At 37.3% G+C, this 17275-nt stretch overlaps 1 protein-coding gene across 1 annotated transcript in view; it reads left to right on the top strand.

Moving 5' to 3' along the window:
- Positions 1-5562: 5562 nt before the first annotated feature.
- Positions 5563-17275, top strand: part of IBTK (inhibitor of Bruton agammaglobulinemia tyrosine kinase) — a gene marked incomplete at its 3' end in the record, with an annotated part of 50912 nt that continues 39199 nt past the window's right edge. Inside the window, exons 1-2 of the mRNA XM_008580736.1 lie at positions 5563-5618; positions 11564-12242. Of these exons, the coding sequence (XP_008578958.1) occupies positions 11922-12242 (321 nt within the window). The remainder of the gene's footprint in view (positions 5619-11563; positions 12243-17275) is intronic.

Genomic DNA, 17275 nt, shown 5'->3' with positions numbered 1-17275 from the left:
TATCTGAACAGGATCTGGTTTGAGGTAGTAAGAAGGACAAGACATCAGTTTGAAAAGAGCCCCATCAGAGTAACATGAATTCTGCTAAAATTTATTTACATCAAATTTATAGTGAAGCTTGGATGGAAGAATGGTAAAATTCTTTATGCTTTATGAAACGTTTATGGGGACAATGCCCCAAAGAAATCAGCACTTTACAAATGGATAACTCGTTTTAAGAAGGGATAAGACAATATTGAAGATGAAGCCTGCAGTGGCAGCCCATCCACATCAATTTGTGAGGAAAAAAATTAATCTTGTTGAGCCTGAAAAGAATTAATGATTAACAGCAGAAATAATAGCCAACACCATAGACATCTTAATTGGTTCAGTTTACACAATTCTTATGAAAAATTATAGTTGAGCAAACTTTCTGCTGGATAGGTGCCAAAACTGTTGCACCCGTGCACCCAGATCAGCTGCAGACAAGAGCAGAGCTTTCCATAAAAATTTTAAACAAGTAGGATCAGATCCTGAAGGATTTATTTGAAGAATTTTAACAGAAAATGAAACATGGCTTTACCAGTATGAAGACAAAGATCCTGAAGACAAAGCACAATCAAGGCTGTGGCTACCAGGAGATGGAAGCAGTACAGCCAAAGCAAAAATGGACCACTCAAGAGCAAAGATCATGTGTTGGGAAAATATAGAAAAAATGGTCAGGGCCCCTCAGATGTTCAGAATCTTGCGTAGCTCCGAGGTGGGTATGCGCGTGTGCATGGGTGTTCCTGGTTATTGTAATTGTGCATGTGCACCTGGTGTTATGGACTTGAGTATAAAGGACTAATGGCTCTGATACGAGAAGCTTTTGAAGACGCTCTGGGAAGCCATTAGGGCGGCTGCTCCTAGCTCTGAATAAAGCCTATTAATTCTTCACCCATGGCTCCCAGGACTTTCTCCCATTACCTAGCTCATAGGCCTGTGTGTGGAGGGTTTGTGACCCAGTCTAGACAATGGGCTCGAGGGGTCTGTAAGCCCTAGCCCTACATCATGGCAACAGTTTTTTGAGATACTCATGGCATTTTGCATGTTGATTTTCTTGAGAGCCAAAGAGTGATAACAGCTGCATATTATGAGAGTGCTTTCAGAAAGTTAGCGAAAGTTTTAGCAGAAAAATGACCAGGAAGTCCTCATGAGAGAGTCCCTCACCACGACAATGTTCCTGTTCATTCCTCTCATCAAACAAGGTCAATTCTATGAGAGTTTTGATGGGAAATCATTAGGCATCTACCTTTACAGTCCTGACAAGGCTCCTTCTGACTTCTTTTTGTTTCCTATTCTGAAATCTTTAAAGACACCCATTTTTCTTCAGTTAATAATGTAAAAAGAGACTGCATTGACATGGCTAAATTCCCAGGACCTTCAGTTCTTTAGGGATGGACTAAATGACTGTTATCATTGCTTACAAAAGGTGTCTTGAACTTGGAGCTTTTTATTCTTTCCTTCCTTTCTTTTTTCTGCCTCTCTCTCTCTCTCTCAAAAGCCAGATTTACTTATTTATCTAGGTAAAGAAGAAATATAAGCAATTTTAAGTAAGATGGTCCAAGAAAGCAATAGTACACATTCTTAGTCATAGTAAAGGGGAGAGTTTTGGGAATTTAGTATTCTGATTATAATAAGATGCTAAGCAACCTAAGTTCATAAGTTTTATTTCTCACAAAGTTTAGCCTGTCTCATGCAGGCTTTGAATTTGCCTTGAATCTAAGATTTGTTGGTGGGCTATGAATTCAAGCTTGTACAGTTCTAAAGTTATATTCAAACACTGCCACCTTGTGGTTCATTCCTTGTTTCTCCCCATCCCACCCTTTACATGCTCACAGGGAAACAGAACCATCCACAAGAACTCAGGTTGTGTCGATTAAGTGCTGTAAAGCTAGGGCTTACAGACCCCTCGAGTCTGTTGCACAGACTGGGTCACAAACCTTCCACACGCAGATCTGTGAGCTAGTAGTAGAAAAAAAAAAAAAAGTCCTGAGAGCTGTGGGTATAGAAAAATGAATGGTTTCTTCAGACCTAGGAGCAACTGTCCTAGTGACCTCGCTGAGAGTTCTAAGAAGCACTGTGGATCAGAGCTGTTAGTCTTTTATACTTAAGTCCATACCCTGGATACCTGGGTACCCATACGCAATTATATTAAGTAGTAACAAGGAACAGCTGAGGATATTTACAGCAAATGCTCGGCGAGACTCTGAACATCTGAGGGGCCCTGACCATTTTCCTATTTTTTCCCAACAAGTGCTAACACCTGTACTAAGAGCTTTACATATATCATCTCATTTAAACTTTTAAGAACTTTATGAAGGAAATTCTATTGACCCCATTTTAGAGGTAAGAAAACTAGGCTTAGAGGGGTTATGTAACTTGCTTGAGGTCTCACAGCTAGTAAGAATTAAATTTTTTATCTGGGTATCTTGCCTCCAGAACTCTAGCTTTTACTGCCTCCACATATATAAAGGTAATAAACATAAAAACAAAACAGTGTGTCACATAATATGAATAAGTGATAGAAAGAATATAGAGGGAATAACTGTTAGGAAAGGCCATCAGAGAAGGCCTCACAGATTTGTGAGGAGGTGGCTCCTTATGAATACTTGAAGGATAATCACTCTACGAAGAATGCAGCTGGGATGATGTCTCCTGGGATCCAAGAATACAGAAACACCCTATAGTGTTTAGATATCCTTGACTCCTCACCTAACACCAGCCAGTATGAGTCCATCAGGCCTCTGGAATTTTTGTGCTTGAGGCAGAGGGTTCAATGCAACCTTCCCTAATGGCAAAGCCTAGGTGTGTGCCAGAAGACTGTAGCCAATCTTGTGTTCTTGTGCAGAGGATGATGTGGAGTGGAAGAGAATAAGGCCAAACAATAAAGTTCCAGTCATCTCTAGGCAAGCTATACTGCTGAACTTCCTGTAATAACAACCATTCTTGTAGAACTTAATTAGGTTTAGGGTTATACCCAAGTTTCTATACAAGTTCTAATATTCTCTCTTCTGCCACCAGCTGAAGTAAGGGCAGCACTGTCATTCCTTACCCCAATACAACTTGAAAGACAGCAAAATTCACATAATGATGAGTTAGCATTTTTAATAATGAATTACTAATTTATTTTGGAAAAAATGGCACTTAGGGAATTTATTATAGATGCTGTGTGGCTTAAATACATTTCTACAGTACTCCATTCCTGATGCCTGTACTATTCTTCTACTACTCTCCCCCTCTAAATCACTGCAACCTTCTTCAGCCATCTCTAGTTTTATTTCTTCAATTCTCCTTTAGAAATTCTAGTAAATTATTTTTCCAAACTTTGATTTTTTAATCACTCAAGTAACATTTAATTATTGCAATAAAATTATGAAATTCAAAATGATAGAAATTAATAATTACCCATAATCCTATTACACAGAAATAATCATTATTATTTGTATATTTTTATCTATTCTTTTAGGTGTAAACACAAAATTTTTTAAAAAACCAAACAAAATGGCTAATTTTGAGTTCTTCCTCCTCTAACTGCATCTAAAATGAATTTTTAAAATTTAACCATATTTCATTTGTACTATTTCCTAATTATTTCTATATTGGGTCCTGCAAATAACCAGTACTTTTGAAGGCACCTAACTTTCCAGGGGAAAAGGGGAGTAATTCCATATTCCTTGACCTGTTAACATGTGTTCTTTCCTGCTTTATCTAGTTACTTCCTAATTATTCTCCAGATCTTAGTTCAAGTATCATTTCTTTGAAAAATTAGATTAAATCTATCATAGTGTTCTTTTTAATATGTGTAAAAGTTGCAATTTATTTTTATGATTGGGATTATCTGGGCCTATCTGTATTTTTGTTCACTACTAGATCCCAAGTGCTTACCACAAGTGCAATGAGACCTAGTAATTTCTAAATGAAGACTGCTTGAACAATTCAGCTGCTAAGGAAAGACATACTATATTTATAAAAAGTAGAACTATTATGAAGTGTTACTGTGTGCTAGCTACTGTACCAAGTGCTATATATCTCTATCTAATCATTATATTTTCCCAACCCCAAAATGCATAACTGCACCGTATTGCAGATGAGGAAACTGAGGCTTCAGAAAAGCTAATTAACTTGCCCAGATAGAAGAGATATATAAATGATGTGAACTCAGGTCAGTGCATTTATTCCTATTATTAGCTTTATTTGCCATGATTGATTTGTTTTTTCATACATATTAGTCATTATATGTAGCTTATTTTCAAATTCACTCAGTTTTTACATTACAAACCAGTTTTTGTTATATGTTAAAGAAAGAAGTAGGGGACTTAGAATACGGAGCAAAGAAATAGAACATTGTATTGGGGAAGGCAGCAGGAGAGCTTGGGCCTAGTTAGTTTCCCTTTCTTCCTAACCAGCTAAGTGGCTGAGGGCTAGTAATTTACCCTCCCACAAAGAAGGCTACAAAAACAAACAAACAAAAAAAAAGAGTAAAGCTGAATGGGACCTAACAAAACATCTAGTCCAACTCCTTCGTTTTGTAGATGAGAGAGACTAAGTGGCTCGTACAATTCACAACGTGGCAGAGCTGTCCGGCCAACTTCTGACTCCTCCTGTTGTTCTGAGTCACACTACCCACCCCTGAACAAACATTTCCTGAATGCCTACTGTATCACACATTCAGCAGCAGTGTGTTTCCCATTCGGTATTGATTATCAGCTACTTTCTTTCCGCCCTAATATTTTTCACTCAAACACTTTAAAAATGGCCCTCAGATTCAGAGTTAAAGGAAAAGTCTAGTGCAAGCCCAGCAGGCGCCAAGCGGTGTGACTCGGTCAGCAGCTGGTCCCAAGGTGGCTATCTAAGAAAGCAGTGACGCCTTCTGACTGAGGGACTGACTCCAAATAATCCGGGTGTAAAAGTGAGCCAGAGAAGGGCGAGGCTGCGTCTCCGAGAGACGCCGCCTTTGGCTTTCCAGTGACCCCACTGCTAGGGCAACGGGAAGAAATTTTCTGTGCGGGACGCCTATTAACTTGGCTTCGGCTAAGTGCTGATCGGGTGCCCAAAGTATCCGACCAGGTCTCCGTGTCTCTCCACCCTAGAGTCATCCTCCCTTCTGAGTCTCCAGCTGTCGGGAGAGAGACGTTTCTATCTGGGAGACGGCTGGCCCCGAAAGGGCCGCTTCCATCACCGCTGTCGACCTAGAGTCCCGCTGCAGCATTTCCCCGCCCCTGGCCAGCGCCAGCGGTCCCAAGGCCGTCAGGGTCAAGTTCCTTCGGGGCGCCAGGGATAGGCCACAGCTGAGGTGCTGTCACGAGAGGCCTTCTGGGCAGGCACCAGCCAATCATCATGAGGCATACATGAGCCCCAGCCAATCAACGCCCGTCTTATTCCTGGGTTCCACCCGCTCGGCCCTTTCTCCCTAACCCCTTCCCTGTGCCTGTAGTCGCGGCTGTAGCTGCAGCCGCCCCCGGAGCTGACCCAGGTCTGGGGACAGGGCCCCCGCTGGCGCCGTTCGGTTTCTCCTGTTGTCTTCACTGACGATGAGTCACTGCGCGGCTCTGTGCCCACCTCGCGGAGACCACCGGCTCAGTTTCATCTAGCGACTGGTGAGGGAGTGCTCGGCGCAGCCGGACCGTGCGGAGCGGGCTGAGGCGGACGCGGTCCCTTCAGCCCTGGGGCGATGGGAGTATTAGCCTTCCCCCCGGTGCTGGTGACTACGCACGGCGGTGGCGCGGGTGGACCACCGGGAGGAGGACTCCGCGGCGCCGGGCTTTGCGCGAGGTGGCGCGGGGCCGGCCTGTTGGCCCGGGTCCCTGCAGCCACCTCTTTACCGCCCCCCTCAGCTAATGAATGGCCTGTGCAGGTGACGTGCTACGTTGCAGTCCTGCGGGACACACCCTCCAAAGATGTTGCATTCCTAGTTCTGATAGTTGACTGGCGTCACTTCCCTTTGAGTCCTGGATTTGAAGCCATTCTTGGAGGTGCCCCTTCTTTTATCCCCTTCTTGGAGTCACAAAGTTTGAGTCCACTCTAGGGATGCTGATTCTGTCGGGGAAGCAGGTCGTGATCTCTGAAGTTCTATGGGGACTGACTACTATGTAAAAAGGGACCTGTTCTTTGGCTTGTGGACACAGGAAGGATAGAGACCTTTTGTTCTTGTATCAGGCAGAGCTGTCAGGTTCAAAAATGGCTGTGTTCCACTATTTTTAAAAAAATTAACTTTCAGTATGCTAAATGTGTATGTAAGCAACTTACTACATTTTTAACCCTCATAATGCTTCTGGACCATAAAATTAAATAGACCATAAATGAATGTACCTATTAAATAAAGAAGCTCAGTATTAATTGGTTAATTATTATAAATAACTTATGGTTATTTAAAATTATTATAAATTATTTATGGTTAAAAATTAATAATTATTATAAATAAATACAAAAATAATTTGTATTTCCGTCATAAATAGGCAATAATTCTTTGCCACATCTAAAAATGTACCTGCTCCCTAAAATTCCGGCAGTTTCTCTGCTGTAAAACTGGATATTGCATTGATAAAGTATTGGACTGAAGTTTCTATATCTTGTACCTAGAGAATATTTAAAACGTTAGAATATAATGTTGATAAAATTAAATTATTACTTTCCTAAAGTAGTAAGTGCTTGTGTTTTAAAGTTGTATGAAATGTTTTTAGGGCTTACAGGAATAACTCTTAAAATTATTAGATTGTGAGTCACTATAATTTGTAGCATATAACAGTTATTTTAATTTAATATAGGTACAAGTTCATAAGGAAGAAAGTTTGGTTTTAAAGAGCACTTTAAGAACTAGACCTACTTATTGAATACATATTATATTTTGTGAGAAATATGAAGAAGTATGGCATTCTCTCCTGTTCCCTCCCTATGGAGCTTAAAATCTTTATGTGTAGGCAGGGTGTACAGTTACAAGGCAGGTTGTTATTGTCCTTATTTCATACATGAAGAAATTGAGGATTAGGGAGCTTAAGTCACCTGCCCAAGGTTTTTGATAACAGGAACCCAATTCTTATGACTACAAATAAGAGTAATTTTTCTACTACTCCATACTACTTCTTGTTGAAGATTTCCTAACTGCATTTTGAGAAACCAGTTTGATAGAGTAGAATAGGTAGAGTCTAGAGTGTTCTTTTCTATCGGTGTGATTTTGGCTAGGCTACTTAAACTTTCACATCAATTTCCTCATCATGAAATGAAGGTAATCAAATGTACAGGGTCAATATTGAGGTTGAAATGAGGATTAAATTAGTTAATTTACATAAAGCACTATGTGTATTCATATGAACTTCTAAAGATGATAGGTGTTAATGTTTGTAAGCCACGGGGAAGTGGCAGCCTTGTGAAGATTTGAATGAAGAGCATTCCAAACAGAAAGGACTCTAATACAGTTATGGCATTTTCTGACCTATTTACCGATATGTCCCTTTTCTCCTCTTATCTTAATTTTTGTTGCGTGCTTACATATGAAAAGTTTCATTTAATTTTTAGAACAACTCAGAAGATAAATAGTTGTTATCCTCTTTTTACAAATGAGAGAATTGAAACTTAGAGAAATTAAATGAGGTGCCCAGGGCCACTTAGCTAATTAGTGGTATGTTTGGATTACTAGCATAGGTGTTCTAAATTCAGAGTCTGAACTTTATACAAAGGTATTTCAAAAAGTTCACGGAAAAATAGAATTAAAAGATATGAAATCTTTCCATGAACTTTTTGAAGTACCCTCATATGCTGCGTGATCTCCATGCCTAACCAGAATCCTCTTCCTGAGGTCACAAAGCTATTCTTAACATGTGAGACATAGGTATTGGTTCATTTTGGTCTTTGGTATGTTAGAAAATGGCATGATCAGATTTGTGTTTTAGGAAGATATCTGAGCTGTTAACCAAGAATTAGTAGAAAGATTGTGAGCCATTGTTCAGGGCTCAATTGCTACTGGCTAAAACTTTTATGGTGGACCAGTTTTCAGGGTTGAATAATTGCCTATAGCTAGCTAAACTCCTCCAATTCATCTTTCCATTAACACTTCATGTTCATAGGGCCAGCCCTTGGCTCACTTGGGAGAGTGTGGTGCTGACAACACCAAGTTAAGGGTTAAGATCCCCTTACTGGTCATCTTTAAGAAAAAAACAAAAACAAACAAACAAAACACTTCATGTTCGTCATGTATAAAACAGAAATTTTCATCTATAACTTTTGTTTGTTCCTTTGTTTAAGTTTGTTTTGTTTTCTGATTTCTGAAATATTTACCCCTTACTCTTCTTCCTAGCTGCCCTGTCATCCAAGGGAGAAATGTGAGAGTAATCAATATCTTGTCAATTCAAGATCCTAAATATGTCTTTGTCTTGCCCACTTTCTTTATCCCCAAGGAAAGGCATGTAAGGCTGCCCCAGATCTGGTCCATCCTTGTGTATATATTAGGCCTCACTTCTTTCTGTCTTCTGAATTATTTGGAATATTCAGAAAGGATCAAGATGATTCCAGTGCTTTTATATTTACTATTCCTTCTGCTTCAAATGCTTTTCCACCCTGAATTTATTAGGCAAACATGTACTCATAAGTCTTAGTTTTTACATCTGTGTGGGAATTCTTTCCCATACATCTCTTCTCCACTCCCCATTCCCATATATCACTTGTTTTATCTTGACCATAGGTTTATAATCATGATATATTTTTATTACTCGCTTAAATAAAATCAGTTTCCTCTACCAAACTGTGACCCTTTAATAGGGACAATGTAATAAATAATAAATTTTGTCCAGTTAATACAGTTGTTAAACTAGCTATGCATTCACCTAAGTATTATCCATGAACCTGTATTTTATCGTTTTATCTAAAATATTTAGGTTCTACTTTGTATTCCCAGTGCCTTGTGACCCACTGTGGATGCACTGGAGAAAGCAGTGTAGTGAGGAAAAAAAGCATGAACTTTATTATTGAATAGATCTGTGTTTGAATTCTAACTCCCTCTTTTACTGGTGGTATGGTTTGGGTGGTTTACTTAACCTGTCATGTAATATATATAATATGTATTAGGTGCTTAGTAAATATTTATTTCCTTTTCTTTCTTCCCCTTCAATAAGCATTTTTTGAATACACAAGTAAGATTTATATTAGGCATTGGAAATATGGGCATGGAATTTAGGAGAGGTATGGGTAAGAGACAGATTTGGGAATTATAAGCATGTAGGGGAGAGTTAAAAACATGAAACGGGTTAAAGTTATCCAGGGAGAATATGGAGTAGAGATAAGAAGAGGACTGAGGATAGAACATTGAGAGAAATCCAGCATTTGAAGGTCAGGGGCAGGGATAGTGCCCTAGGAAGAAGTGGTGGGAGAGACATCCCATGCTAAAATGCTTCAGTGACTTCCTAACCTTTCACGATCGCTTTCTAAACTTCTTCATAGAATAAGGTGTTAAAGACATAAAAGCAGGGGAGGCAAGTAACATAAGAACTGAAAATATCCAAAAGTATTTGGCAATTTAGAGGTCACTGGTAACTTTAGTGAATATGGTTTTGTTGGAGAAGTACATTAAAGCCCAAATGTGAATTTTGGGATTAAAATTGTATTATCTTTTTGTTACTGGAGAAATAATAGTAACAAAAGCTAGTATTTATTTAGTGTATATTTAGTGCCAGGCACCATGCTTGGCAGTTTGATTTATCATTACAGTAATCCTGTGAGGTTGGTGGCATTATCTCTATTTTCAGATGAAGAAATGAGGACTTGGAGCGATTATGTAATTTTTAGAGTTACATAATGTAACAGCTAGCATTGCTATATTTGAATTCAAATATGTAAAACTCTAAGAAACCCAAGCCCTTAATTCCATATTTATATTCATAGTATTCTATATGTGCTTCTCTCTATATATGATAGTATGTTATGCTTTTTATATTTAATATTCTTTATTCCCCCATAAATGTTTAAATTACATGGAGTAGTAAATCAGGCAATCTTGTTTTGTATCTTAATTCTTTCATGTAGGGTTTGAATGATTCGTCAATAAGTAGTTCCTTTCAGGTATTATAAATACACTAGAAATACAAAGGTGATAAAATTTTATAGTCTCAAAAGAATGACATTAACTACATGTGACTATTTTGCCATATGTTGTATTTTTGAGGTTTAACATTTTAAACTGCTTGCAGTTTTGGTACCCTTTTCTTTGTGTCAGCTAACTACCAAACACTTTTTTGTTTGTTTGTCTTTTTGTTTTTGGTTTAATCAACATTTAAAGGGTGGGTGATTTTTATAAGAGCTATCTCAAATTACAAAACTTGTAGATTAGTAGAAACTGACCTGGAGCTAGACGGGATTAAGGAATCATCTAGTTCAAAGCTCTCATTTCCAGATGGGGAAATCAGATTATAGGTGATCCTTAACATCCCTATAAATCCATCCTAAATTGAAAATATGGTTAAATTGAAAGTGCATTTTCCATTTAACCATATTTTCAACTTACAATGGATTTATCTAGACATAGCCTATTTGGGGAGTGTACTGAATATGTACTGCTTTTGCAGCATGGTAAAGTTGGAAATTTAAGTTGGGGAGCATGTGTATCTAAGAACAGAAAACTAGTTAGATCTCAAATGCTGACTCAGCGTGGTATCAAGTGGGAGTGGAAAAATACAAATGTGTAGTTTCATATGTATGCCTGATGCACAGAAGTTTCCCCTATGCATACAGTAAACTCATGTATGGCTTTCTAAATAGTCTTCTTATAAGTGTGTATCTCTGCTCTCAAAAACTATATATTAAGGAAGATTTATAGAGACTATATATTAAGGAACAGTTTTCTCCTTTTTTGTCTTTAAAATTTTTTTTGTAGTTTTTAACCTGTATTGAATTTATTAGTGTGTTATTTTATGGTTTTTAAATTTCAGATCATACTTAGAAAGGCCTTTTGTACTTTGCGATTATAAAAGGATCGTCTATATTTTCATCTAGTGCTTTCATGGCTTCCTTTTTTTGTTTGCTTTTGAGCAATCCTAGAAATTTATATTGTTATAATGTATAAAGTAAGTTATTTTTTTTCCAGATAGCTAACCAGTTGTTTTAATCCCCTCTGCTTTATCTCCTCCTGCATTGAAGGACCTTCCAGGCAGAGAGAACAATGTTATTAGCACAGTGCCTGGCACTTACTAAAAGCTGAATAACTGATGGAAGTGTTGGTTATTATTGTGTTAGAGGTGATGATGATGATGTAGTTTTAGGGTGGTAAAGGTTTGCGATTGGATTCTTATATGGTAGATTAAAATGTGTTTAGAGCTTGTGGGGTTATAGCTAGCAGAGTGTAACAATACAGCAGAGAAGGAATGAAGGTTCTGACAGGAAGGTCAATTGCAGAGTACAGACACAGAAGTTAACCTTAAACATGAGAGTAGGAAAATGAAGTAAGAATGACTGATGTAAATATAGATACCATAGATATGGAAGTAATTGTATTATAAAGTACTTGAGGAGAGAGAGATTTTATATTTTTACTTTCTCTTCCTTTCTTTTTTTTTTATAGGTCACCCTTGCAATTATGGATATTTGAAAGGATCAGACCGTGTGGAGGGGGAGTTCCCCTCCTCACTCCCCCTTGGTGCTTGACTCCAGGAATAATTTATAAACTGTGGCATTTTTTTTTTTAAAGAAGAACTTGTATTTGATATGAACTTTATAGAGCTATTTAAGTGCCAAAAACAATTGTACTAAGATATATAGTTTTATACTATTGCCATGAGGATTTAAATTATAATCCTAAAAAGGTCATTCATTCTCAGTAATTCTTCCTGAATAGCACCTTTGTGTCCTAGCTTTTTCATTTTTTAAAATTGGTATTAACTGACTATTCTGCAGAAGTGAGCAGTATAAAAACAATTAGGATGAATTCTTCCGTTCCTGACTGCACATCAAAGTGTCGATCCCTGAAGCATGCTTTGGATGTCCTTTCTGTGGTAACAAAGGGAAGTGAAAACCAGATTAAGGCCTTTCTCTCCAGCCATTGTTACAATGCTGCAACTATCAAGGATGCCTTTGGCAGGAATGTCCTCCACCTTGTTTCCTCCTGTGGAAAGAAAGGAGTATTAGATTGGCTTATTGAGAAAGGTGTGGATCTCTTGGTGAAAGACAAGGAGTCAGGATGGACAGCATTGCACAGAAGCATTTTTTATGGACATATTGATTGTGTTTGGTCTCTATTGAAGGTAAGTGTCATTTATTTAAAACTGTTATTTAGCCAGGCATATGTTTTTCTTAGTTTTTTTCATATACCCCTCTTATGTTTCAAAAAGATTTGCATTTGTTCTTATCACTTGTTTGATATTTCTTACTATTATAACTCACCTTTGGAATTAAAATTTTATATGTCCTTTCTATTTATACTTTTTATAATGTAAAATTTTAAACATATATAAAAGTACAATATATAATGAACTATTAGACAATTTTGTGTTATACATCCCAAATTATTTTGAAGTAAATCTGAGACATTTTATCATTTAATCAGTACTATGTATTGTTCAAAGAAAAACTTTAGACAAAATAAATTTAACAGCTTATTTTAGCAAAGAACAATACATGAATCGGGCAGCACTCAGAACCAGAAGCGGTTCAGAGAGCTCCACTGCAGCAACATGGACAGTGAGCTTTAATAGGCTGATGCAGAAGTAAGACAAAATATATTTGATTGATTAGAGTGGAAAGACCCTAGTTAGAGGTTAGTTGGCAGTTTTTGGTTGGTAAAGTTCTAGTTTCATTTTACTGTTTACATTGGGCTTCTGTTTGCTGACGTGGGAATTTAAAGTGTTAGAGCTGCCCCAGTCTAATGGCATCCCAATTAAATTTTTTTAATGGTATCTTTTAGTATTTTTTAAAAAATATGGTTTACTCTTTTTTTATTTTTAAAGATGACCGGTAAGGGGATCTTAACCCTTGACTTGGTGATGTCAGCACCACGCTCTCCCAAGCGAGCTAACTGGCCATCCCTATATAGGGATCTGAACCCATGGCCTTAGTGTTACCAGCACCATATTCTCCCAAGTGAGCCATGGGCCAGACCCTAAAAATATGATTTACTCTTAAATAATTATATTCTTAACTACTTTAAAAGGGTACTAGTTGTTGGACATCTCTTAGGGATTGTCTTTTTGAGTAGTGTGTTCATTTCTTATTTAGTTAGGATAAAGTGTTTACAGTTCTAAAGAAATTGATAAGTAAAATCAGCTTACTTTATATGAAATTTCTTATCCAGTAGATTAGGTTTGTTGCACTGAATAGCCAAATAATGAAATGTTTTGAGATACACTCCAATGTCATTTCACTAATGAATACAAATTAAAAACTCACTATCAGAAGTCATGAGTTTTAAATTTAACATTTTTCTTTTGTATACGTATTTTGTCATGTTTGTAGAGGACCCAGCAAAGAGCAAAACAGCTCCTGTCCTTAAGGAACTTAGGGTCAAATTAGCAACCTTATCTTCATTGTCTTCATTGTCTTTTTGACTTAAAAAATTACTTAAATAGTGGCTTTTACACAGTAACATTTACCGATCAAAATAATTTTCAATATATATTGATAGTGAAATATCCTTCTTTAGAGCCAAACTCTGTAGGTGTGCTACTTACTGAGTCATCTTACACAAGTTACTGAATCTTGAACCTCATTTTTATCTGTAAAAAGAGGATAATAATAGTACCTTAATAATTTTTTCCCCAGGGAGTGTCAGTGAAGAAAAAGTTTTTAAGTTTATTAGTAGTACAGTTAATTCTTCTTATAGGTAAAACCTTTGGGTATCTGTTTAATTCCTTTATTATAATCTCTTTTATAGAGAAAGCTAGGTTAGTAAGAGTTAAAGCATCTATCATCTCCACTGTTACCCTTTCCCACCTGTAAAACTTCGGCTTTTTTTTCCAGTTTCTGCTGGAAAATTGGATGACTGCCAATTCTGTCATGTTTGAGAGGGTCCTTGGGTTTTCTGGTATCCTAGGGGTTGCCATTCAGGTGTTATGATTTGGGGTTTCGGTTTGAAATAGTTATGGTCTGGCCTGAATTTTGGTCCTTCCCTTCCTTTCAGGTTTCATTTCCCTTTAGAGAGCCTCAATCCACCTCACCACCTTGACTAAGAGAAGGCAAGAAATTGTGCCTTGGCTACCTTGCCTGTGGCTTGACTGTCTTTTATTATCATCAGGGGCTACTGATCAGTGCTAGATATTTAACAGTGAGTGAATTCCACTGACAAAACTTTCCCACAAAAACTTCCATTGACCAGTATTCTCATGGTGTAAGCTATCTGCATTTATTTAGTACATCCTTCTTTTTTTTTTAATTGAACATAATTGATTGTACATATCTGTGGGCTACTGCATTGTGTATCAGTAACTGCAGTAAGTGATGCTCAAATCAGGATAATTAGTATAATCAACATTATACAATGTGTAATCATTTTGTGTAGCCCTTTACCAATTTCTAGCTAAGTCCCCCTCCCCCTTTCCCACCAGTAGTAGCCTCATTTCTATTCTGTCTTTTTGAAAGTTCAGTGAATTATTGTGATTGTTGTATCTTTTTTTCATTCTTTTTAAAAATTTATTTATTTTTTTTTTAGCTCCCACTTATGTGTGAGGACATGTGGTATTTCTCTTTTCTGTGCCTGGAGTATTTCACTTAACATAATTTTCTCTCAGTTTATCCATGTTGCTGTGAATGGCAGTATTTCATTCCTTTTTATGGCAGATTAGTATTCCATTGTGTATATATACCACGTTTTCCTTATCCAGTCATTCATCAGTGGACATTTAGGTTGGTTCCAACTCTTGGCTATTGTAAATAGAGCTGTGAAAAACATGGGAGTGCAGGTATACCTTCCACGTAGTGATTACCCTTCCTTTGGATATCTACCCAGCAATGGAATTGCTGGAACATATGGCAGTTCTAACTGTAGTTGTTTGAGGAGCCTCCATACTGTTTTCCATAATGGCTGCACTGATTTACAGTCCTACCAACAGTGTAGGAGGGTTCCCCTTTCTCTGCATCTTTGCCAGAATTTGTTATTCTGTCTTTTTGATAATAGCCTGTCTAATTGGGATAAGATGATATCTCAAAGTGGTTTTGATTTGCATTTCCCTGATGCTGAATGATGTTGAGCATTTTTTCAGGTGTCTGTTGGCCATTTTTATATGTTCCTTTGAGAAATGTGTATTCAGCTCCTTTGTCCATTTTTTAATGGGTTACTTGGTTTTTTACTGTTAGTTGTTTGAGTTCCTTGTATATTCTGGATATTAATCCCTTTTCAGGTGTGTAGTTTGCAAATATTTTCTCCCATTCTGTAGGTTGTCTTGGCCTTCCAGCACTTCTTTAATTGAAAGGGGTGCAGTGATAGGGGTCTTCATGTCAGTTCCATTTCTGATGCTATGGATTGGCAGGAAGAAACCATATACACACATTTTAAGTGAATTTGCATTTGATAAAACTTTATAGCTATTAAGCATTTTTAAATTAAGTGCCAAAATAATTCATGCAATAAATATACACTCATACTATTAGTACTTGTTTACCAAATATGTGAAACTTTAGCAGAAGCTTGTTGCTTGCAAAAAGCTGGAGTAGAGACAGCATATCTTATGCAGATTTTCTTTGACTTCTTGATTCTATGACAGGATGCATGGTTTGGGTTCTGTTTTATCTGTGTGTCAATACCATTGTTTTTTTTACATACTGATGGTTTATTTACTGTTCTGGAAGAGCTTACTTTAATTTTTCCCATTTGTAAATGGAAGACCTAACAGAATCATAAGTTCATATGGATTAGATGATATGCTATCTATGAAGTATTTGGAACAAATATTTTTTGAGTGCCTGATATACTAAGCAGTAATCTAGGTGCTAGGGATATTGCAGTGAAAAAGACAGCCCCTTTTTTGTTTGAGTTTTTATTCTAGTAGGGGGACATAGACCAAAACCAAATAGTGAAATGAACAAATAGGAAGATGCTTAATAAATGTTGGTGTATTAGAGTTCTTTTTGCATGCAACAGGAGCTAATTATAGTAACATAAGCAAAGGATATTAGAGGAATATCAGATAGCTCACAGAATAGAGAACCAGGTCATGAACCAGAACAACCCAATTAACTGTCAAATGATAAGACAAAATTCCTCAAACTAAAATAGAACAGCTATAAACTAAATAGAATAACATATTTGGAATTTTGTCTCTCCCCCCTCCCCGGGATAATTAGATGGCAGAATAAGTTGTCTGTTAAAATGATTCCTAGTTTTTGATGTTAAAACCATGTCGTTTGAATATCAGAGAATGCTGATTTTTCCTGTTTTCACTAGCAGGAGGGAATCTAGCCAGTTTATCAAAAAGAGCCATCAAAGCATTAAAGAATAGGGTTGAAAGGAGAGTTGAATACATTCCTATTATACCCCACTGGAAATTATGTAGTCTCAAGATATTTCTTTTGATCCTGACTTTCTTGGCAGTAAATGAGTAGCAGTAGCCAGAGAGCTGCATTAAACTCATTCAACTGAGCTCATAACCAGTTTGAAAGATCCATGCATCAGATACTCTGCTGAACCACTTCATGTCTTGGCCTTGTCTTTTTCCAGCCACAGCTGAAGTGACCAATTGTGCATAGGCTTCCAGCAGCTTTGTGTAGTTGTAATCTGCGACTTGTTTTGGGCATGTCCCAAGGGTACTTCTGAAAGTTCTTGGAAAAATAGAATTAAATGATAATATGAATCTTTCCATGAACTTTTTGAAATACTCTTGTATGTGCATCTTACTTTATGCCCCAGAGCTTGGCATTCATGCATGACCTACCAAAAGTACTAGAGAGGTACTACGGAGTTCCCCTGAAGGGCAACTCTTGGCTAATGAAGCACAGGAGCCAGTGGTAAATACTTCTGCCTTTTATCCCTTGATTGGACAGTTAGTGATTCTGTGATATATTGTATAAGGTTTCCAGAATCTCCCGGCAAGATAATGCAGAAGTCTCCTTAGTGATCTACGTGATATACATCCTTGTATTGGTTTTTCCTCCTTCTTTGTTTCACTCTCCTGGTTCCTCAGTACTGCTTTCTAGGATCTCTTCCCAAGGAAATTACTTGCATATAAGTCTTTGTCTTATGCTCTGCATTTTGGGGAAGACAAACAAAAACAATTTTATTTCCTGACAGACATCTCCAACAGTGTTACCAGTGTTTTGTAGTGGAATAGCTGTGTGTAAAGTCTGTCTG

The sequence above is a fragment of the Galeopterus variegatus genome, unplaced genomic scaffold (assembly GCF_000696425.1).
Source record: "Galeopterus variegatus unplaced genomic scaffold, G_variegatus-3.0.2 Scaffold2149, whole genome shotgun sequence".
Taxonomy (NCBI): Eukaryota; Metazoa; Chordata; class Mammalia; order Dermoptera; family Cynocephalidae; genus Galeopterus; species Galeopterus variegatus.
This window is presented reverse-complemented; position numbering and strand designations above follow the sequence as displayed.